This window comes from Doryrhamphus excisus, chromosome 23 (genome assembly GCF_030265055.1).
Source record: "Doryrhamphus excisus isolate RoL2022-K1 chromosome 23, RoL_Dexc_1.0, whole genome shotgun sequence".
NCBI lineage: Eukaryota > Metazoa > Chordata > Actinopteri > Syngnathiformes > Syngnathidae > Doryrhamphus > Doryrhamphus excisus.
In genome coordinates, this window is record NC_080488.1 from 4702819 (window position 1) to 4727044 (window position 24226).

General features: G+C 40.5%; 2 protein-coding genes across 5 annotated transcripts; both read left to right on the plus strand.

Annotated features, from left to right (window-relative positions):
* Positions 1-630: 630 nt before the first annotated feature.
* On the plus strand, positions 631-2694 carry ndufc1 (NADH:ubiquinone oxidoreductase subunit C1). The gene is made up of 4 exons (XM_058063556.1): positions 631-780; positions 1105-1208; positions 2388-2453; positions 2588-2694. Exons 1-3 carry the CDS (start codon positions 735-737, stop codon positions 2445-2447), a joined length of 210 nt encoding a protein of 69 aa, XP_057919539.1. The 5' UTR covers positions 631-734; the 3' UTR covers positions 2448-2453; positions 2588-2694.
* A 1979-nt stretch (positions 2695-4673) lies between these two features.
* On the plus strand, positions 4674-23626 carry mgarpa (mitochondria localized glutamic acid rich protein a). 4 transcript variants are annotated; one of them, XM_058063665.1, is made up of 9 exons: positions 4674-4840; positions 10990-11090; positions 13584-13689; positions 14054-14071; positions 16614-16868; positions 19125-19586; positions 19626-20644; positions 21508-21551; positions 21641-23624. In XM_058063665.1, exons 1-8 carry the CDS (start codon positions 4765-4767, stop codon positions 21541-21543), a joined length of 2073 nt encoding a protein of 690 aa, XP_057919648.1. In that variant the 5' UTR covers positions 4674-4764; the 3' UTR covers positions 21544-21551; positions 21641-23624. The 4 variants fall into 4 exon arrangements, with proteins under 4 accessions (XP_057919648.1, XP_057919646.1, XP_057919647.1 ...); XM_058063666.1 differs by adding an exon at positions 8910-8980 and having other exon boundaries at positions 4697-4840; positions 19125-20644; positions 21641-23626; XM_058063663.1 differs by having other exon boundaries at positions 19125-20644; positions 21641-23623.
* The last annotated feature ends 600 nt before the right edge of the window (positions 23627-24226 follow it).

Below are 24226 nucleotides of genomic sequence, written 5' to 3' on the forward strand. Positions count from 1 at the left end.
TATATTAACCTGTGAGACTGTGTGATATATGATTAAAATCCTAGTAACACGGGCTGGCATATTTATTCCATGCAATTGTGCAGCTGTTTTTGGCTGTCTTGACAAAAAAAAGCAATTTGTGTTTTATTTATCTAAATCACATTGAAATTGTACTTTATTTACAAAGCAGATCTCCACTCTCCACACGGGCAGTGCTGTATTTCTCGCAAACGTGTGTTTGTCTATTATTGGTGCCGGAAATATAACTTAAAATCATTTCTACACTCAAGTGTAATAAACATATGATTAACAATAGGACGTCATTCAGATAATGGTGCGTTATTTTAAGATAACACTATTTTTATATCTGACCAAAGACACTTTCGAGTGTAAGATCGCTTACCAACATGGCGGACACTGCTCAAATTGCCTACCACTCTATAAGAAGTGTTCCGCTTTAATTCTGCTTACACTGTTTTATACTGTTTTGTAATTTAAGTTTGTAATAAAATACATATTTAAAAAATAATAATAAATTTAATTTAATTAAAAAAGAAGTGCTCCGCTTGGGCTTGTAAGTTTTTGGTTAAAAAAATGATTGAAGGATGTGCGGTTAGGTCTCACGCATGCGCAGAAAATAATTTCCGGTAAGAATTGCACTAATCGTCTAGTCTTGTCTATTCAGCCTGGTCAGGAAATCCAATCGAGCACAGTGAACGTGAAGCTAGCAGGAAAAAAAGGAGCGCGGCGAGAAAATGACGTTGGCCAAATTACTTACTCCAGCTATCCTTGTCACTAGAGGTGAGAGTATTATAGGTGGTCTTGATTTGGACTGAATCGAGTATTCTTTACTACGAGAGTGCTCCCCACCTTTTGAAGTGTGACCTTAGCTTAGCATGATTTAGCGTAAACACTGCATTAGCATGGGGCAACGTCTCTTAAAGGTAATATAAACACGTAATTTAAAACTTTATAACAACAAAACACGTGTGTTTTGCTGTCCTTAAAGCACATTAAAGCTCCGTTTTCAGTAAAAATAATTCATTTTCTCGCTGAATAGTTTTGTATGAAAGTGTTATAGTGGGAATGTATTCATGGTTACAATGACGTCACAATTGTTTGCAGCTGGATCCAGGACTGTATTTACAAGCTCCAAGCGGGACACGACTTCTCCCAACTGGTTACGAGTGGGTCTTGCCTTTGGATCTTCGATTTTCCTGTGGAGCCTGGTAAATGGCATTAGAATTTACCCTGGTCCGCCTAATGTAATGGACCCTATCAAACAAAGCGATATGCGTCATTAAGTGGTTCCTCCTGTATACATAGATTTTCATTCATTCATTTTCTACCGCTTTTTCCTCATGAGGGTCGCGGTGGATGCTGGAGCCTATCCCAGCTGTCTATGGGCGAGAGGCGGGGTACACCCTGGACTGGTCGCTAGCCAATCACAGGGCACATATAGACAAACAACCATTCACACTCACATTCATACCTATGGACAATTTGGAGTCGCTAATTAACCTAGCATGTTTTTGGAATGTGGGAGGAAACCGGAGTACCCGGAGAAAACCCACGGAATTGAACCCTGGTCTCCTAGCTGTGACGTCTGTGCGCTAACCACTCGACCGCCGTGCCGCCCTAAATAAAAAATATGATTATCTTATTAGAGATTCATATAATATTACAAAAAAATTATTATATCGATATATTATCTTTCCCTTTCTGACAGTCCGTACACGTGACATGCACATTGACATTATTTTCAGAGAAAACCCACGCATGCACGGGTAGAACATGCAAACTCCACACAGAGATGGCCGAGGGACATTGATTTTCATTTTAAACAATATTGTAAATACAGTAAACCTCGGATATATCGGATTCAATTGTTCCCACTGGTTTTGTCCGATAAAAGCGAAATCCGTTATATGCGTATACCGGAAAATGACCGTTTTACGCATATATCGGATTTATATCCGGTGTATGCGTAAATCGGATTTTATCCGTTATAAAAAGGCACTTCCTTGACTATGTTTCCAATGTACCTGGACGCGCAGGCAACGCTGCAAATGACGTCGTATAGCGGCCTGTCACGATTCGGCGAATCGGAGCGCCACGATGCGGCCATCCGATATATGCGAGGGAAATTTAATGGAAATGCATTGGAACGGGACTGGAGATTTTGTCCGAAATAGGCGAAATCCGTTATAAAAAATCCGATATATGCAATGAATTTTTATTGGAAATGCATTACAGAAAAATCGGTTCTTTTTTATCTGTCCGTTGTGAGCGAATTTCCGATTTATCCGAGTCCGATATATCTGAGGTTTACTGTAGTGCTTTTCTTGTATTTGTTAATCAGATTATGATGTAATGGAATTAATACAGTGTAATTGTTTATCCTTCAGCTCTTCAAACAGCATAGTACAGATGTCCACGAGTATAAAGTGAGGAACAATCTACAGTAAAATCTGGTAAGTTTTTGTGAAATATATATTGTGTGTACTTGTAATAGGAAAAAATATATTATTCCATTATGTTTTATGGAAGAACATACCTTTGAGAAAGATTACAGGGTTCAGCAATTACAGCACTGTTTCTTTTGCAGCACGTGGGGCCACGTCCTCCAGGATGCATCTGTTGTTTTTTCCTCCTGATTTGTCACGCTGAATTCTGTAATAAATATATGACGAAGGATGATGGAAAAACTCCAAACTACAGGCCTTGTCCTTTGCAACTTGTCACCTGCATCCTGTGGAGCTATCAACCAGCAGACTATAGGTTTAGAGCAGGGGTGGGCAAACTACGGCCCGGGGGCCACATCCGGCCCGCCAAGTGTTTCAATATGGCCCGCCTGTTAAGTATTTCATTTAAACTCAACACATAACCTGGCATCATGGCTTGGGCCAACTTTTTGATGGTTGAGGTAGCTGCTTTATCAATTTCGTTATTTGATGTGGTCTGTTGTTTACAAAATGCTCCTGGAAAAAGGAACACAAGCACAATAATAATAATAATAATAATAATGTTGTTAATAATGATAATAATACTACTATTATATTAATATTGTTGTTAATAATATTAATATAATAATGGTAGTAATATTATTATTATTAACAAAATAATAATAATAATATAATATTACTATAATAATAATAATTCTAATAAAATAACAATAATAATAATACATTTATAACACACTTTACATCAAATAAATGATTTCAAAGTGCACATATAGCAGATTGTATGACACTTTTACATGTAAAATATGTGTAAAAATATAGGTGTAAAAATGGACTGTTATGTGTAAAATACTACATAATCCCCCTCGTCAATTTTGTTAAATTAATGCGGCCCGCGAGTCCAAAAGTTTGCCCACCCCTGGGTTAGAGGCAGGTTACACTCTGGATGTATCACCAATCTCAGGGCTCCTATTATTAGTGTTATGCAAATGTTATATATTATTGGCTAAAATTAAACATTTTAAGCCTAAAATGGTTAAAATAAGGCATTCCAAACATATTGTAACATGTAGTATTCTACACTGGTCACTGTGTGTTTTATTTTCTTTGCAAATTCAGAGTACAATTTCACTATATGTGTATATTATACAGTATATTTCAGTTATGTAATGTACAGTATTTAAATGGCAGGAATATGCGCACTCCGCTACGGCAGGTGGCGACAAACCCCATTTGTTACGTTCCATCCACTCATGCAAAATGATGGGAAAGTCGAATCCTAATACCGACTCGGGTTCCGATGAGTCACTCACTTTAAGTGAATCGTGTACTCCATTCACTCGCCCCAGAATGTCCACTCACCCACTGATTTGTTCCCGATGTTTTCCTATTTAAATATGGTTGGTAAATTTAACAAAGTTCGAGTAACATTTTCATGATTAGCATAATTAAGTTTAGCTCTAGGTCGCAGGTGTGAGTCAGTGAACGAGTTAAAGTAAACGAGCACCCGTGAGTCACGATGTTAGTAGTAGATTCGCGAGTTTTGAACGACTCGTTCATGACACACGTCTCTCGTTTTCCACCATCACTCGGGTTCCACACGCCGGATGTATCACCAATCTCAGGGCTTCTTTATCTATTATTAGTTTTATGCAAATGTTATATATATTATTGGCTAAAATTAAACATTTTAAGCCTAAAATGGTTCAAATAAGGCATTCCAAACATATTGTAACATGTAGTATTCTACATTGGTCACTGTGTGTTTTATTTTCTTTGCAAAATCAGAGTACAATTTCACTATATGTGTATATTATACAGTATATTTCAGTTATGTAATGTACAGTATTTAAATGGTAGGAATATGCGCACTCCGCTACGGCAGGTGGCGACAAACCCCATTTGTTTACGTTCCATCCACTCATGCAAAATGATGGGAAAGTCGAATCCTAATACCGACTCGGGTTCCGATGAGTCACTCACTTTAAGTGAATCGTGTACCACATTCACTCGCCCCAGAATGTCCACTCACCCACTGATTTGTTCCCGATGTTTTCCTATTTAAATATGGTTGGTAAATTTAACAAAGTTCGAGTAACATTTTCATGATTAGCATAATTAAGTTTAGCTCTAGGTAGCAGGTGTGAGTCAGTGAACGAGTGAAAGTAAACGAGCCCCCGTGAGTCACGATTCACGAATTTTGAACGACTCGTTCAGGACACACGTCTCGTTTTCCACCATCACTCGGGTTTCCACACACGCCGGTCCAGACCAGATCAGGCGGTCTTCTGACACGACATCTGAACTTCCATTTAACGCAGATATGTTCACCTGCAGATCGGCCTGGCAAAGGTGGGCACCTTTGGCAAGGAGAGCAGCCCTGAAGTTGCCACGGGATGGTGAGTGTTTCGACACAACTCAATAGTTTTGGATGTTTTTCATAAGAGAGTTAATTTTGAAAAATATTTTCGTCTTCTCTTTACTTACGCGAAACGGTCATATGTAAACGCGAATCTCATTTCGGAACGTTATAACATTTAAACTAGTTCAAAGTCATTTGTTACTCCTCGAAATGAGAACGCGCGTTGCATCCATTAAACAGAAATCGACCATGTGCTAGCATAAACATGTCATGCAATGCAAATGAATTTTGATAACATTTAATCACCATGATCAATATATACAATTTTATATGATCGATTTTAGCACGGAGGCTTAAAAATAGCTAAAATAGCTCAGTAAAGCGTGCAGTGCAAGAGGTTAAAGTGTGACCTTCAACACCCAACTATGTAGAAACATGGTTGCCATCGTGGGTCACGTGATGCGGGACTCTGATGTCATATACACATTGCACATATAATATTCTTGATTTGAATATATTCTGTATATAATGGAAAACAGTAATGGGTATTTTTGCCTTTTTTCTGATATTTTGCGGACCCAACCACTATGCTTATATTGATTTGTTCCGTATATGGTCTGACTGATTAATTACTCCCATTAATTGAAACAACAAGCTTCAGATTAATCAACTACAAAAATGATCATGATTATGTTTTTGTGTGCATTTATTGCACACTTCAACACAATAAATATTATCAAAGAAAAAGCATGACCACGCTGACGCGATCACGCTGATATTTTTCCTAAACATTTTTTGGTCAAATTATGAATTATGCACATATCCACTGAATGGAAAACATATGTAAAATTTTGACTGAAAAATACATAAAATTAGATTCCTGCTAACACAATTCACATCTCGTCCATGATTAAAAAGATTTATTTTGTATTATTTAACATTATTTTAACGGAATATTCAATATTGGGTACTTATTTGCTCTGTCATTTCAAAACTTCTATTTTCCCGAATAGAGACGATGAGATTAGTCGAGAATATTATCAACAGATTAATCTGTTATTGCAGCCCTGGAAACATACACATGACACTTGAACACATCAAAACTGATCAGCCAACTGAAATGATGCCTTTGAGAATAAATATTACCAAAGAAAAATATTAATTTGTTCCGTATATGGTCTAACTGATTAATTACTCCCATTAATTAAAACAACAAGCTTCAGATTAATCAACTACAAAAATGATCATGATTTTTTTGTGTGCATTTATTGTTTTTTAAGTTTTTGGGCAAAAATTGAGATTTATTTTGTATTATTTAACATTATTTTAACAGAATATTCAATATTGGGTACTTATTTGCTCTGTCATTTCAAAACTTCTATTCCTGAATAAAGACGATGAGATTAGTCGAGAAAATGATCAACAGATTAATCCGTTATTGCAACCCTGGAAACATACACATGACACTTGAACACATCAAAACTGATCAGCCGACTGAAATGATGCCTTTGAGAATAAATATTACCAAAGAAAAATATTAATTTGTTCCGTATATGGTCTAACTGATTAATTACTCCCATTAATTAAAACAACAAGCTTCAGATTAATCAACTACAAAAATGATCATGATTTTTTTGTGTGCATTTATTGTTTTTTAAGTTTTTGGGCAAAAATTGAGATTTATTTTGTATTATTTAACATTATTTTAACAGAATATTCAATATTGGGTACTTATTTGCTCTGTCATTTCAAAACTTCTATTCCCGAATAAAGACGATGAGATTAGTCGAGAAAATGATCAACAGATTAATCCGTTATTGCAGCCCTGGAAACATACATATGACACTTGAACACATCAAAACTGATCAGCCAACTGAAATGATGCCTTTGAGAATAAATATTACCAAAGAAAAATATTAATTTGTTCCGTATATGGTCTAACTGATTAATTACTCCCATTATTTGAAACAACAAGCTTCAGATTAATCAACTACAAAAATTATCATGATTATGTTTTTGTGTGCATTTATTGTTTTAAGTTTTTGGGCAAAAATTTAGATTTATTTTGTATTATTTCGCATTATTTTAACAGAATATTCAATATTGGGTACTTATTTGCTCTGTCATTTCAAAACTTCTATTCCCGAATAAAGACGATGAGATTAGTCGAGAAAATTATCAACAGATTAATCTGTTATTGCAACCCTGGAAACATACATATGACACTTGAACACATCAAAAACTGATCAGCCAACTGAAATGATGCCTTTGAGAATAAATATTACCAAAGAAAAATATTAATTTGTTCCGTATATGGTCTAACTGATTAATTACTCCCATTAATTAAAACAACAAGCTTCAGATTAATCAACTACAAAAATGATCATGATTATGTTTTTGTGTGGATTTATTGTTTTAAGTTTTGGGCACAAATTGAGATTTATTTTGAATTATTTTAACAGAATATTCAATATTGGGTACTTATTTGCTCTGTCATTTCAAAATGTCTATTCCCGAATAAAGACGATGAGATTAGTCGAGAAAATTATCAACAGATTAATCTGTTATTGCAACCCTGGAAACATACACATGACACTTGAACACATCAAAACTGATCAGGCAACTGAAATGATGCCTGGGGGCTTCATCCCGTTACCATGGTACAAAGCTTTCACTTGAGGGTTTATCATGGAAAAGATGCTACTGGAAGACCAGATCTTTACCATTGTTGAAGGAGCCACAGTTTACTGGTCTTGACAAGGCGAGACTTGAGGTGAGAAACACTCACCCAGCTTGCCAAGCTAAAACACTGGGGTGTCATGGCTTAATCTTATGACCTGAATCTCCTCTACTATTCCTAATGTCCATCTTGTCACCCACGCACAACCTTCAACATGAGAGGATTAGCCGTTATGTAAGCGTGTTAGGGAGTCGTGTCAAAATGTCGTAACTCGGATTAGATGCTGAGGATATGTGGTGGATATACTGTATGTAGGATTTCCACCCGTCGGTGTGCCTTGCTCAAGGCCTCGACATTACTCACGAAGCAGACTATCTAGCCTCTCTCCGACAACTAGCTGCAATTTGCAAACTTATCCCTTTGCTCCCCATGCAAAACGGTAAAGAGACCAGGGTTCAATTCCACCCTCGGCCATCTCTGTGTGGAGTTTGCATGTTCTCCGCGTGCATGCGTGGGTTTTCTCCGGGTACTCCGGTTTCCTCCCACATTCCAAAAACATGCTAGGTTAATTAGCGACTCCAAATTGTCCATAGGTATGAATGTGAGTGTGAATGGTTGTTTGGAAACCGGAGTACCCGGAGAAAACCCACGCATGCACGGGGAGAACATGCAAACTCCACACAGAGATGGCTGAGGGTGGGGGAAGACAAAATAAGAAGCCAAAAAGTTACCACTTCCACACAAAATAGGAGAACTCATTCATTCATTCATTTTCTACCACTTATCCTCACAAGTGTCGTGGGGGTTGCTGGAGCCTATCCCAGCTGTCTTCGGGCTAAAGGCGGGCGGGGTACACCCTGGACTGGTCGCCAGCCAATCACAGGGCACATATAGACAAACAACCATTCACACTCACATTCATACCTATGGACAATTTGGAGTCGCTAATTAACCTAGCATGTTTTTGGAAAGTGGGAGGAAACCGGAGTACCCGGAGAAAACCCATGCTAACATGTTAGCATGGTAGCTGTGAGGTCTGCGCGCTAAAACCCAATGAAAACCCATGCTAACATGTTAGCATGTTAGCTGTGAGGTCTGCGCGCTAAAAACTCCCACATTCCAAAAACATGCTAGGTTAATTAGCGACTCCAAATTGTCCATAGGTATGAATGTGAGTGTGAATGGTTGTTTGTCTATATGTGCCCTGTGATTGGCTGGCCACCAGTCCAGGGTGTACCCCGCCTCTCGCCTGAAGACAACTGGGATAGGCTCCAGCACCCCCGCGACCCTCATGAGGAAAAGCGGTAGAAAATGAATGAATGAATGAATATTTGCATTTACAAAAAAATGGGTTGTTGATTTGCTGCCCCCTACTGGTGAAAAATCAATAAATTTTTATTACTGTAACATTCTGTTTATCCTACAGGGTGATATGGCTCAGGAGGTAGAGTGGTTGTACCCAACCCGACGATTGCTGGTTTGATCCTCGATGCCTCTGTAATCATTCAACTATTGATGCATTTCAATATTCATGCTGCATTTTTAATTTCCAACATTTCAAATTACACCGCTTTGAAGTCGGCTCATTTTGGACATGTAGGTTGTCTTTTCTAAAAAAAATTCACCACATTTTTCCATAATTTAGTATGTTTTTTCTGAGATTTTTTTCCCCATTGAAAAAGAATGGATTTTATATTTAAATGGGACCTATTATGTTTTTTTTCCCACTTTTCTGACCTATAAATGTCGTTAGAATGTTTTATTTTAGTGTTAAACGATGCCAAAGTATCAGATAATGAGGTTTGTGCATTTGGAAAGAAGTTTGAAATGGCTCAAAACGCTCTGTTTCAGTAGGCGTGGTAGAACTGCCCTCTCTGTGATGTCACAGAGGAGCGGTATTCCTTGTATGGGCATGGCTGTAAGCCAGATAAGTTCTCTGCCCTCCCCGAAAGCTTCATTGTTTACTTGCTAGCAACAGCTCGTAATGGAATTCATAGAGACGCCACCATCAGGCACAAGTGGTTGGAGTTCCTGATTCTTTACCAGCAAAAGAAATGTATTTTAATCTGTCAACGGCATTTGACACTGGACTGTTAGGGCTAGGGCTAGGGTTAGGGTTAGGGCTAGGGCCAGGGTTAGGGCCAGGGTTAGGGCTAGGGTTGGGGCCAGGGTTAGGGCTAGGGTTAGGGCTAGGGTTAGGGCTAGGGTTGGGGCTAGGGCCAGGGCCAGGGTTAGGGCTAGGGTTAGGGCTAGGGTTGGGGCCAGGGTTAGGGCTAGGGTTAGGGCTAGGGTTGGGGCCAGGGTTAGGGCTAGGGTTAGGGCTAGGGTTAGGGCTAGGGTTGGGGCTAGGGTTGGGGCTAGTTAGGGCTAGGGCTAGTTAGGGCTAGGGTTAGGGCAAGGGCTAGGGTTAGGGCTAGGGCTAGGGCTAGGGCTAGTTAGGGCTAGGGTTAGGGTAGGGCAAGGGCTAGGGTTAGGGCTAGTTAGGGCTAGGGCTAGTTAGGGCTAGGGTTAGGGCTAGGGCTAGTTAGGGCTAGGGCTAGGGCCGGTTAGGGCTAGGGCTAAGGCTAGGGCTAGGGTTAGGGTTAGTTAGGGCTAGGGCTAGTTAGGGTTAGGGCTAGGGTTAGGGTTAGGGCTAGGGCTAGGGTTAGGGTTAGGGCTAGGGCTAGTTAGGGCTAGGGTTAGTTAGGGCTAGGGCTAGTTAGGGCTAAGGTTTGGGCTAGGGCTAGGGCCAGTTAGGGTTAGGGCTAGGGCTAAGGCTAGGGCTAGGGCTAGGGTTAGTTAGGGCTAGGGCTAGGGCTAGTTAGGGTTAGGGCTAGGGTTAGGGCTAGGGCTAGGGTTAGGGCTAGGGCTAGTTAGGGCTAGGGTTAGTTAGGGCTAGGGCTAGTTAGGGCAAGGGTTTGGGCTAGGGCTAGGGCTAGGGCCAGTTAGGGTTAGGGCTAGGGCTAGGGCTAGGGCTAGGGTTAGGGTTAGGGTTAGTTAGGGCTAGGGCTAGGGCTAGTTAGGGTTAGGGCTAGGGTTAAGGCTAGGGCTAGGGCTAGCTAGGGTTAGGGCTAGGGTTAGGGCTAGGGCTAGTTAGGGCTAGGGTTAGTTAGGGCTAGGGTTTGGGCTAGGGCTAGGGCTAGGGTTAGGGTTAGGGTTAGGGGTTAGGGTCAACCCTAAAATCTAGAAAGCTTTCTGTGCGGGTTATTGTGTGTAGCTGCTCTATAGGAGTCCACAACTCCATACATATGGCTGAGAAATTGGCATAATAGGTCCCGTTTTAACATTATACGTACTCTTAACATTCTGCTTATTCCGCGCATGGTGGCATGGCTCAGGTTGTAAAGTGGTCGTCTCGCAACCTGACGGTTGCTGGTTCGATCCTCCATCTATGTATTTCAACGCATCTCTACAACGATTCAACATTCATTCTACATTTCAGCTTCACACTCAATTTCTACTAAAATGGCTTCATGTGGTTGTTGATCTCCTGTTTTTATTTTGTATTTTTTATTTTGGCTTTCTAGGTTTGCAGCGGAGGCAGATGTCGTCCATGCCCGGGGGCTCTGGAGAGAACATACTTTACACTGTGCTGTGTGGTGGGGCCTTTGTTGGGGCTGTGTCATATGTGAGTTATTGGATTTTCTTGGTCTGGACGTTCAAAATATTTGCTTAAGGCCAAATAAAGAACACAGTCTGGGACGCTTAGGTCGATTTCCGAATTCTTCAAATTTGCGAAATAATAATACATCCAGTGGAACATCTATCCCTATCTGGTACTTTGAGAATAAATATTACCAAAGAAAAATATTAATTTGTTCCGTATATGGTCTAACTGATTAATTACTCCCATTAATTGAAACAACAAGCTTCAGATTAATCAACTACAAAAATGATCATGATTATGTTTTTGTGTGCATTTATTGTTTTAAGTTTTTGGGCAAAAATTTAGATTTATTTTGTATTATTTCGCATTATTTTAACAGAATATTCAATATTGGGTACTTATTTGCTCTGTCATTTCAAAACTTCTATTCCCGAATAAAGACGATGAGATTAGTCGAGAAAATTGTCAACAGATTAATCCGTTATTGCAACCCTGGAAACATACATACCTATGATACTTGAACACATCAAAACTGATCAGCCAACTGAAATGATGCCTTTGAGAATAAATATTACCAAAGAAAAATATTAATTTGTTCCGTATATGGTCTAACTGATTAATTACTCCCATTAATTGAAACAACAAGCTTCAGATTAATCAACTACAAAAATGATAATGATTATGTTTTTGTGTGCATTTATTGTTTTAAGTTTTGGGGCAAAAAAATTGATTTATTTTGTATTATTTAGCATTATTTTAACAGAATATTCAATATTGGGTACTTATTTGCTCTGTCATTTCAAAACTTCTATTCCCGAATAAAGACGATGAGATTAGTCGAGAAAATGATCAACAGATTAATCCGTTATTGCAGCCCTGGAAACATACATATGACACTTGAACACATCAAAACTGATCAGCCAACTGAAATGATGCCTTTGAGAATAAATATAACCAAAGAAAAATATTAATTTGTTCCGTATATGGTCTAACTGATTAATTACTCCCATTAATTAAAACAACAAGCTTCAGATTAATCAACTACAAAAATGATCATGATTATGTTTTTGTGTGCATTTATTGTTTTAAGTTTTTGTGCAAAAAATTTGATTTATTTTGTATTATTTAGCATTATGTTAACTGAATATTCAATATTGGATACTTATTTGCTCTGTCATTTCAAAACTTCTATTCCCGAATAAAGACGATGAGATTAGTCGAGAAAATTATCAACAGATTAATCGGTTATTGCAGCCCTGGAAACATACATATCACACTTCAACACATCAAAACTGATACCTTTGAGAATAAATATTACCAAAGAAAAAGCATGACCATGCTGACTTAAAGCTTGACTGCAATTCCAACGCCAAAGTTTTTTATGTGAATCATATTTTTCCTAAACATTTTTTGGTCAAATTATGAATCATGCACATATCCACTGAATGGAAAACATATGCAAAATTTTGACTGAAAAACAGCTGTACTTGCCACTCGCAAAAAATGACCATGCCCCCCCCTGACACCCCTTCTCGAGTGCTTAAGGGATGTTAACTTTTTAATGCTTAATGAGGAGAAGACCGAAGCTATCCTCCTCAACTATAAAGGCCCCCCTATAGACTTCGGCCCCCTCCAAAACAACATTCGCCCCACAGCCACCAGCCTTGGCGTCATATTAGACAGATTTTAAACTCAACAAATTAATGCAGTTATAAAATCCTGTTTTTATCATCTTCGGCTTTTATCTAAAATTTAATCTTTTTTATCTTTGCAACACTTTGAGCAAGTCATGCACGCTTTTATTTCATCACGTCTGGACTACTGTAATGCACTTTATTCTGGAATTAGCCAAAAGTCTCTCTCCCGCTTCCAGTTAGTCCAGAACTCTGCAGCACGGCTTTTAACAGGAACCAAAAAGGGGGAGCACATCAACCCTATTCTGGCCTCCCTACATTGGTTGCCAGTTCGTTTTAGGATTGATTTTAAGATTTTGTTGTTTGTTTTTAAGGCGTTGAATGGGTCTGGCCCCCAAATACATCTCGGACCTCATCCAAGTCACTGAGGTCCGAGGGCCAGCTCCAACTTGTGGTGCCTAAGATGAGACTTAAGACCGGGGGGGACCGAGCCTTTTCTGTGGTTGGGCCCCAAACTATGGAACTCTCTCCCCTCCCAAGTAAAAAAAAAAAGGCCCCCCAACATTGAAAGCTTTAAGTCTCGTCTTAAAAGCCACTTTTATTCTCTGGCTTTTAACGTATGGCCCTGTGTCTTTTAGTTCTTCATTTTTATTGTAATTTATTGTTTTATTTTTCATACTTTTATTGCTTTGTTTCTTGTTTTTAATATTTTAATATATATTTTACTATTTTATTTCTTAAATGATCTTTTAGTTTTGGATTATTACTTTTTAATTTTACTAGTCTGTGCAGCACTTTGGAAAACTCTGTTTATAAAATGTGCTATATAAATAAAGTGGATTGGATTGGATAAAAAAAAAATGATGATTTCTTTCCTCAGGCATTCAACACCGTGTCCAGTGACAACGCCAGGTACAATGATCGCTTTGCTGAAATCGGTGTGAGGGACAAGAAAGAGTGGGTGCCCAAACCATGGCCTCCTAAGAGTAAGTAGTGGTAGAGTCCTTTCTCCTAGCTTAGTGGTTTAATCTTTTCTCGTGGATTGGTGTCACAGTGGATAGTGGATTGAAATGACTGTGGTGCTTAAGTCTTTGTGTAATACTGAAGATCATGGAGAAAAACCTTGGCAAAGTTAATTATAGGCTGCGGAATCCTGTTAGTGCTGAACAACTATTTGCATTCGTTAATCTGATGTGACTTCTCCATTGTCTTTACGTTGGTGTGCGTTAGTTTTTAGGTTCTGTATTGCACAAGCAGAGTTCCACTCAAACACATAACATATAACATATGGACATATAACAAGTGTTGGAAAAGATGTGTTCACTGACACTTTGTCTTTCTTGTTTCCAGGCAAGGATGATGGCGATGGTGAGTTCCGTGATACGATGCTTGTGTTTACCTGACTACTGAATGTTCTGAACATGTCAAGGGAATTTCGCCCAAGGCCCACACTCCTGATCTGATTTAAAAAAAAAAACAAAAAAAAAAAAACGTGAAAATGTCAATTTACACTCCTGGATGTGTTTTTGTCCTCGCTGTCAGAATAATTAACCTCGATCCAGATAAGTTGATTGGATGGTAAGAGCTGAGCTCTGCTACCATTTGCATTAATCATGATTCTATCTTTTCCTTTTGCCTCCCTGCCTTGGCATGTTTTCGCTTGTTGGCATGCACTTTCCATTGTGGCAACGCTTTACAATAAGGTACACAAAATGACAGTAGTTAATGAGGAACGGACGTACCTAACCACTACTAATTAGTTCCTCAGTAACCACTCTAAACTTATGTTATGCACTGATGTTAGTTCCTCATTAACTACTCATAATTTAACTACTCTATTCATTATTTACTACTATAAATGTATGCGCCTTATTTTCTCGGTAACAACTCTGCTCATGAGTTCACCAGTAACTACTCTAAATGTATGTGCCTTAGTTCCTCAGTAACTACCTTAGTTCCTCTGTAACTACTCCACCCATCAGTTCCTCTGTGACTACTCTCCTAGTTAGGTCCTCATTAGTTTCAGTAACTACTCAACTCAATAGTTCCTCAGTAACTACTCTAAATTATGTGTCTTTGTTCCTCCGTAACTACTCAGCTCAATAGTTCCTCAATAACTACTCTAAATGGATGTGCCTTTGTTCCTCTGTAAATACTCAACTTGATAGTTCCTCAATAACTACTCTAAATGGATGTGCCTTTGTTCCTCCGTAACCACACAACTCCATAGTTCCTTAGTTACTACTCTAAATGGATGGGCCTTTGTTCCTCCGTAACTAAACTCAATAGTTCCTCAGGAACTACTCTAAATGGATGTGCTTTTGTTCCTCTGTAACTACTCAACTCGATAGTTCCTCAATAACTACTCTAAATGGATGTGCCTTTGTTCCTCCGTAACTACACAACTCCATAGTTCCTTAGTTACTACTCTAAATGGATGGACCTTTGTTCCTCCGTAACTACTCAACTCGGTAGTTCCTCAATAACTACTCTAAATGGATGTGCCTTTGTTCCTCCGTAACTACACAACTCCATAGTTCCTTAGTTACTACTCTAAATGGATGGGCCTTTGTTCCTCCGTAACTACTCAACTCGACAGTTTCTCAATAACTACTCTAAATGGATGTGCCTTTGTTCCTCCGTAACTGCACAACTCCATAGTTCCTTAGTTACTACTCTTAATGGATGTGCCTTTGTTCCTCTGTAACTAAACTCAATTGTTCCTCAGGAACTACTCTAAATGGATGTGCCTTTGTTCCTCTGTAACTACTCAACTCGATAGTTCCTCAATAACTACTCTAAATGGATGTGCCTTAGTTCCTCAGTAACTACCTTAGTTCCTCTGTAACTACTCCAGCCATCAGTTCCTCTGTAACTACTCTACTAGTTAAGTCCTCATTCGTTTCAGTAACTACTCTAAATGATGTGGCTTTGTTCCTCCGTAACTACTCAACTCGATAGTTCCTTAGTTACTACTCTAAATGGATGGGCCTTTGTTCCTCCGCAACTACTCAACTCGATAGTTCCTCAATAACTACTCTAAATGGATGTGCCTTTGTTCCTCCGTAACCACACAACTCCATAGTTCCTTAGTTACTACTCTAAATGGATGGGCCTTTGTTCCTCCGTAACTAAACTCAATAGTTCCTCAGGAACTACTCTAAATGGATGTGCCTTTGTTCCTCAGTAACTACTCAACTCAATAGTTCCTCAATAACTACTCTAAATGAATGTGCCTTTGTTCCTCCGTAACTACTCAACTCAATAGTTTCTCAGTTACTACTCTAAATGTGTGCATTATTTCCCCAGTAACCACTGTACTTGTTAGGTCCTCGTTGTTTCCTCAGTAACTACTCAAATAAATATTTTTGAATAGTTATAAATTCACACCTTAGTGGAACCTATGCAAATCTCAACATTAAGTACTGTACATCCACAAGTGCAAACTGGCCTAAATTATATGTACAGTATACTATATACTATATATACTTGTTATTAGATGTCGCTTACATTGATGAGACCATAGTCACCGCAGGAAGTACTGTGCACAACAGGAAGTGAAAAAAGAACAACTAGGTAGTCTCCCAATGCTAGTATGCGAGTCTATATTGTGTCTTATTTATGTAATGGGATGCAAAGATGACTATAGGGGTGTTATTTTGATGTCTAGGGAGCTCCAAAAATAATAATGTTTAAAAAGCATATTTAGAAGGTTGTAATCAGTCAGTCGACTCCCTGTGAAAGGCTGGATGGAAACGGGCTGCTCATTTTTCAAATATTTGATCATATTTGATCAATTAATAGTGATCATGCTCTGCATGTTATCATGGCGCTGAAATCTGCATGTCCAGATTCAAGGATTTTTTCCAATAATGACGAGAACTAAATGATTCAATGAATTGCGTTGTAGGAGGAGAAGGGGAAGCAGCTGAAGATGGCGTCGCAGAAGAGGTAGCCGATGCAGCTGCCGAGTTGGAGACCGTCGTCGAAGCAGCGGCAGAAATAGTTGCGGAGGGCGCCGAGATAGTTGCCGAGGCGGCGGAGGAAGTTGCAGAGGCCGCCCAAGAAGTGCAGTCTGTGGCAGAGGAAGTGGCCCAGGTAGCGGAAGAGTGCGAGGAAGCTGCCAGTGCCCTCGCCAAACACGATGAGGAGCCTGAAAGCAATGGTATGACTTCATCTCATGAGGCTACAGCTACCTCCGAGGCCTGAGGTCTCGTCACATTCGGGAGGGGACACACATGCACACGCTCAGGGTTTTAATGGCTGCTAGCTCGTCACCGTCTTCAAAGCACCTCAGTGTTTCCTTTTGATCCCCTAAAAAGTATTTCATTTTATTTATTGAACTGGGTTTAAAAGGGAAGGTAGAATGCAAAAAAAAAAAAAAAACATTAAACAATTTGTATTAGGGCGGCGGCACGGTGGTCGAGTGGTTAGCACGCAGACCTCACAGCTAGGAGACCAGGGTTCAATTCCACCCTCGGCCATCTCTGTGTGGAGTTTGCATGTTCTCCCCGTGCATGCGTGGGTTTTCTCCGGGTACTCCGGTTTCCTCCCACATTCCAAAAACATGCTAGGTTAATTAGCGACTCCAAATTGTCCATAGGTATGAATGTGAGTGTGAATGGTTGTTTGTCTATATGTGCCCTGTGATTGGCTGGCCACCAGTCCAGGGTGTACCCCGCCTCTTGCCCGAAGACAGCTGGGATAGGCTCCAGCAACCCCCGCGACACTTGTGAGAATAAGCGGGAGAAAATGAATTAATGAGTTCTCCTCCTATTTTGTGTGGAAGTGGTAACTTTTTGGCTTCTTATTTTGTCTTTCCCCACCCTCGGCCATCTCTGTGTGGAGTTTGCATGTTCTCCCCGTGCATACGTGGGTTTTCTCCGGGTACTCCGGTTTCCTCCCACATTCCAAAAACATGCTAGGTTAATTAGCGACTCCAAATTGTCCATAGGTATGAATGTGAGTGTGAATGGTTGTTTGTCTATATGTGCCCTGTGATTGGCCAGCGACCAGTCCAGGGTGTACCCCGCCCGCCTTTAGCCCGAAGACAGCTGGGATAGGCTCCAGCAACCCCCGCGACACTTGTGAGAATAAGCGGGAGAAAATGAATGAATGAGTTCTCCTCCTATTTTGTGTGGAAGTGGTAACTTTTTGGCTTCTTATTTTGTCTTTCCCCACCCTCGGCCATCTCTGTGTGGAGTTTGCATGTTCTCCCCCCCGTGCATGCGTGGGTTTTCTCCGGGTACTCCGGTTTCTTCCCACATTCCCAAAACATGCTAGGTTAATTAGCGACTCCAAATTGTCCATAGGTATGAATGTGAGTGTGAATGGTTGTTTGTCTATATGTGCCCTGTGATTGGCCGGCGACCAGTCCAGGGTGTACCCCGCCTCTCGCCCGATGACAGCTGGGATAGGCTCCAGCACCCCCCGCGACCCTTGTGAGGAAAAAGCGGTAGAAAATGAATGAATGAATTTGTATTAGGTTGATTAATAATAAGTATTTGATCCCAATATAAAAGGTGACTTAGTACTGTTAGTAGAAAGTTTTGCTGGTTATGATTGACAGTAGGGATTGTGGCGTTGGATCCAAACTTCCCGGTCGGTCGCCAACCTTCAGTTCCAACCCAGGTGCCTCATCCTAGCAAGGCATGCCCTTTGGTCTTGCCCATGGTGATAGTGAAGTTTGAATGGAGGAGAGTGTGTTTTTTTAATCCACCTAATGAGTTGAATTGAGATTAGGAGTTTTTCTTAAAGGGACGGAACACACACCCGATTTGTGTGGGTCAGAATGCTTGCTGGTTGGTCGGGAATCAAATACTTATTTCCCTCTAATACAAATTAATTTATAACCTTTTTTTTCTCTCATAAATAGTTTATTGTATCTTTCTGGGGTAAATTTATCAAATCAGCAGTGACTAAACAAATTTTTACTACTGTATATGAAGCCTCCTATACAGCTGTTACAGCTTCCTGTAATGTTTTTTTTTCCGCAGTAAGTTAGGTAGGTAGGCTTATTTAATAAAACACACTACAGCATTGTTTTTTTTTCCTTAAAATATAAATTCTATCTTCAATTCATATCCATTCCACATGTGATCATATATTTATTTTCCATATAACTGGATAATGAGCTCTGTGAATAGCCATGAAATAAAGCTGCTGTCATCCCAAAAAGGATTACTACTGTCTTTAATGCTTTTGAATTGGTGTTTTTTTAATGATTGTGCTTTATAGTGTGTACGTTTTGATTTTGAATTATAAAAAAAGCTTTATTTTTGCGAGATTTGTGACCACGTGTCAAATGTTTGGTAGGTAAATTCCTATTACACATTTTTGGGAATTACTGTTTAATACCAGAACATTCCAAGATATTTGCAATATTTTAAAGTCTGGCCGATGGCTGGATTTTATGTTGCAGTGCCGCCGACGCGTCCCCCTACCCCGGAGATAACTGAAGTAAAGGAGGAAGTGGTCTGTGTTGATGAGGCAGCACCTGAGAATTTACCCCTGCCACCAGAAGAAAAGAGATCTCTTGATGAAGATGCACCTGAAATCCTGGAGAACGAGGAGGCCACGGTGTCACAAAAGGCTGCAGTTGAAGACGACTCAAGACCAGTAGAAACTACACAAGTTCTGGATGATCTCCCAACATCTTTAAAGCCAGCACCAGTTGTCGAGGAAGTGCTCGTACCTGTGGAGGTAGCATTAGTCGTTGAGGAGGTCCCAATACCTTTGGAGGATGCACCTGAAGTCGGGTCCTCAACACTCGTGGAGGATGCACCTGCGGAAGAAGTTTCACCTGTGGTTAAGGAAGTGCTTGAGGATGAGGATGCCGTGACATTTGAAGAGGCCGCATCGGTGGTTGAGGAGACCCCAACACCTTTGGAGGATACACCTGCAGTTGAGGAGACCCCAACACCTTTGGAGGATACACCTGCAGTTGAGGAAACCCTGACACTAGCCGAGGCTGTACTTGCAGAAGAGGCTGCACCAGTGGTTGACGACCACTCTACACTTGTGGAGGCTACGCCTGCAGAAGAGGCTGCTCCAGTGGTTGAGGAGACCTCAGTACCTTTGGAGGATACACCTGCAGTTGAGGAACACGCTCCACTAGCGGAGACTGGGCCTGCAGAAGAGGCTACACCAGTGGTTGAGGAGACCTCAGTACCTTTGGAGGCTGCGCCAGTGGTTGAGGACCACTCTACACTCGTGGAGGCTACGCCTGCAGAAGAGGCTGCGCCAGTGGTTGAGGAGACCTCAGTACCTTTGGAGGCTGCGCCAGTGGTTGAGGAGACCCCAACACCTTTGGAGGCTGCGCCGGTGATTGAGGACCACTCTATACTCATGGATGCTACGCCTGCAGAAGAGGCTTCTCAAGTGGTTGAGGAGACCTCAGTTCCTCTGGAGGCTGAAACCCCCACACTTGTGGAGGTGGCACCAGTGGATGAAGAAGAGCTTGCTCACGTCGAGGATGAGAATGCCTTGATATTTGAAGAAGAGGTCCCGATACCTGTTGTGATGTCCCAAGCTGTTGAAGATGATGTAACGCTGAATGTTCTACCAGTACATGAGATGACCCAGGCACCAATCATGGCTGCACCAGTGGTTGAGAAGCTCCCAACTATCATGGAGGCAGAACAATTTGTGGAAAAATCTTTAATTGGGGAAGCTCCGGCACCAGTGCTTGAGGACACCGCATCACCAGCGCAAGCTGAACCAGCAATGGAGCATGTTCCTCCAACAGAGGAATCAAAGGTCGACTTAACTAGCCTGACACCAGAAGAAGCGTCGCCAGCTTCAGTGGAGAACCTAGAAGAACATCCCAAACGGGAATACATTGTTGTGGTTCTGGAAGGAACACCTAAGCCAGATAAATCGCCTAAGGTTCTAGGAGTGGCACCAGTCACTGGAAGAATGATTGCAGCTCCAGATGATGAGGTACGTGTTTTTGTGTTATCTTGGCCAAATCATACACATGAACGATTCAATTCCGGAACTACTTTAAAACGTTTATGTAGTACAGTAAACCTCGGATATATCGGATTCAATTGTTCCCACTGGTTTTGTCCGATATAAGCGAAATCCGTTATATGTGTATACCGGAAAATGTCCGTTTTACGCATATTTCGGATTTATATCCGGTATATGCGTAAATCGGATTTTATCCGTTATAAAAAGGCACTTCCTTGACTATGTTTCCAATGTACCTGGACGCGCAGGCAACGCTGCAAACGCTGCAAATGACGTCGTATAGCGGCCTGTCACGATTCGGCGAATCGGAGCGCCACGATGCGGCCATCCGATATATGCGAGGGAAATTTAATGGAAATGCATTGGAACGGGACTGGAGATTTTGTCCGAAATAGGCGAAATCCTTTATAAAAAATCCGATATATGCAATGAATTTTTATTGGAAATGTATTACAGAAAAATCGGTTCTTTTTTATCTGTCCGTTGTGAGCGAATTTCCGATATATCCGAGGTTACGTGTATAAACCCTTTTCATGATTGTGACAAAGTAGGATTCCTTATTTTGAATTCGTAGTTCAAGCATAGATAACTTGTGACCTTCTAAATACAGTTTTAACATTATTAGAGTCCTCGACACATAATATAACACCCCTATAGCCACACTACACTTGTATTACACAAGTAGACATAAGAGAAAATAAGACAAGTCCTTCTTTCTTTACTTTGTTCTGTTCAGTACTTACTGCAGTTGACAGCAGTGACACCTAGTGACCAGTGTAGAATACTACATCTGGAGAAAAGTAACACTGATTTATGTTTCTGGTACTCAGGATAAGCGACGTCTTCATAGGATGCAATTGCAGTAGTTTTGAAGGTACTGAGTGGTTGTAATGAAAGCTCAATTCATTTTTTTACTGGAAATGTATCATGTATTAATGTATTTTTTTTTATTCTTTGTCACAGTAAACACTTCCTGGATGACAACTTCCTGTGAAATAGAAGAGGGATGTGCCTTTTTCAAGTACCACCCCCCCCCACCCTCTTTAATGGACAAATGGGATGTAAAGATGGTTTACAGTAGTTACAAATGTGAATACACACAATTAGTCATTATTACTTGTATGTGGTACTTCAAGTCCAGTTCAGTGCTTAAAGGGAAAGCTTTATTTAACTAGTTAACTAGACAAGTCTGAGCCATTTTTTTTTTTTTTTACTGTTACCGACTGTTACTTTACCGACTCTTGACACTCCTGTTATACAGTATGCTCATCCTTTATTCCACGTGATGTAGTAATGTCGTGTTCTCCACCCACTTGCACAAAGCATTCCAATGTCAAAACTAGTTTACTTGGCTTTTATGGTTTGAAATGGAACAGCTGCTGCAAGTTTTTAGAATGACTGCAAAAAGAAAAAATACACCTACCTCAAATGTTCCTTGTATTTTCATCCTTTTAAGCCACAAAGACATCATTTATTTATAAAGCAACAAAACACTCAGTTATGTGGTCAGGTGAGGCTTTGCCTCATGATTCATTCATTCATTCATTTTCTACCGCTTTTCCTCACAAGGGTCGTGGGGGGCGCTGGAGCCTATCCCAGCTGTCTTTGGGCAAGAGGCGGGGCACACCCTGGACTGGTCGCCAGCCAATCACAGAGCACATATAGACAAACAACCATTCACACTCACATTCATACCTATGGACAATTTGGAGTCGCTAATTAACCTAGCATGTTTTTGGAATGTGGGAACAAAACTGGAGTACCCGGGAAAAAAACCCACACATGCACGGGGAGAACATGCACACAGAGATGGCCTAGGGTGGAATTGAACTAAAAAATTACCATTCGCCACGTCCGATTCTCCAGTCTTATGTTCAGCGAGCTAGCTAGTTAGCCTCCAATTGGAACTGAAGCAGGACCAAGTAAGAAGCAAAAAATTTTACCACTTCCACATGGATAGGGAGAACTTTTTCCCCACTATGTCATGTGGGTAGACAAACAACCATTCACACTCACATTCATACCTATGGACAATTTGGAGTCGCCAATTAACCTAGCATGTTTTTGGAATGTGGGAGGAAACCGGAGTACCCGGAGAAAACCCACGCATGCACGGGGAGAACATGCAAACTCCACACACAGATGGCCGAGGGTGGGGAAAGACAAAATAAGAAGCCAAAAAGTTACCACTTCCACACAAAATAGGAGGAGAACTCATTCATTCATTTTCTCCCGCTTATCCTCACAAGTGTCGCAGGGGTTGCTGGAGCCTGTCCCAGCTGTCTTCGGGCTAAAGGCGGGCGGGGTACACCCTGGACTGGTGACCAGCCAATCACAGGGCACATATAGACAAACAACCATTCACACTCACATTCATACCTATGGACAATTTGGAGTCGCCAATTAATCTAGCATGTTTTTGGAATGTGGGAGGAAACGGGGAGTTCATGCAAACTCCACACAGAGATAGCCGAGGATGGAATCGAACCCTGGTCCGCCTAGCTGTGAGGTCTGCGCACTAACCACTCGACCGCCGTGCCGCCCGCTTTCCCTCATGATGAAAAATTCATATAATGTTACTAATCTCACGATAAAATACATAGAAATGGTACACACTGAGGCTCTTGCAGTACTCTCCACATCCTGAAGCTGGAGACCAGGTTTTCCTGGAGAAGGATAGGTTGCATGTACTTTATTATTCACCAGCCATGAATCTCCCCGCACATCACTGTTCTATCACTATGTTCATCTTCATCTGGAGGTGTGTTATATTGTATGACAACCAAACATGGGGAAATCTAACACTATAGTTTAACATTGAAGCATAGATTTCAAAATGTCTGCTTTCCACCTTCAGTGTTGAATTCCATTACTGTTTGTAGACTTACTGTTCAAAATGTTTGTCTCAAAAATGTAAATAAAACACTTTGACCTTCCTGTCTGCTTCGTTTTCTGAGCAGAAGGTATTGATAAAGGGCATGGATTCATCAATCAGTGACTGTGGAGGTGTGGGTGTGTCAAATCATCCTGCTGGCATGAATATAATGATAATTATGATAATTACATAACTTGCAGAAAAGTTGTAGCAACACAGTTGAACACAAGTAAATTTATTTTAAGTAGGATTCCTTATTTATAAATAAAGTATTTTCCTAGTTAGACCATGGAATCTTTTGAATGCGGTATTTGACATCAGTAGAGACCTCTAGACATGAAATAACACCCCTATAGTCACATTGACACTCGTAGTTAGACATAAAAAATGAGATACCTGTATGTGATACATAAGACATGATATACACTCACACATTAGCTGTGGGAAAAGCATTCTGCACCTTCAGCGCCAGCATCTGCACTGGATAAAATATTTTTTTTTTTGTAAACTTTGGGGTGAAGGATGTTGCCGTCATGGAAATAAGGCAAAATAACTGCAGTACGACAATATTACTACCACCATTTTAGGGTAAAAACTGTACGTATTTAATTGATTGTTTCATTATTGGTTAAATGGAGGTTTTAGTCATTTTGCTGTATTTGAAATAAAACCTA

Bases quoted from the DNA above. Each gene is read 5' to 3' on its own strand.
- mgarpa (XM_058063663.1), top strand. From the start codon at position 4,765: ATGTTCACCTGCAGATCGGCCTGGCAAAGGTGGGCACCTTTGGCAAGG. The intron at 16,869-19,124 runs GTATGACTTCAT...TTTATGTTGCAG, and splicing joins TGAGGAGCCTGAAAGCAATG to TGCCGCCGACGCGTCCCCCT. The intron at 20,645-21,507 runs GTACGTGTTTTT...TCTGGTACTCAG, and splicing joins TTGCAGCTCCAGATGATGAG to GATAAGCGACGTCTTCATAG.
- ndufc1 (XM_058063556.1), top strand. From the start codon at position 735: ATGACGTTGGCCAAATTACTTACTCCAGCTATCCTTGTCACTAGAG. The intron at 781-1,104 runs GTGAGAGTATTA...AATTGTTTGCAG, and splicing joins AGCTATCCTTGTCACTAGAG to CTGGATCCAGGACTGTATTT. The intron at 1,209-2,387 runs GTAAATGGCATT...TTTATCCTTCAG, and splicing joins CGATTTTCCTGTGGAGCCTG to CTCTTCAAACAGCATAGTAC.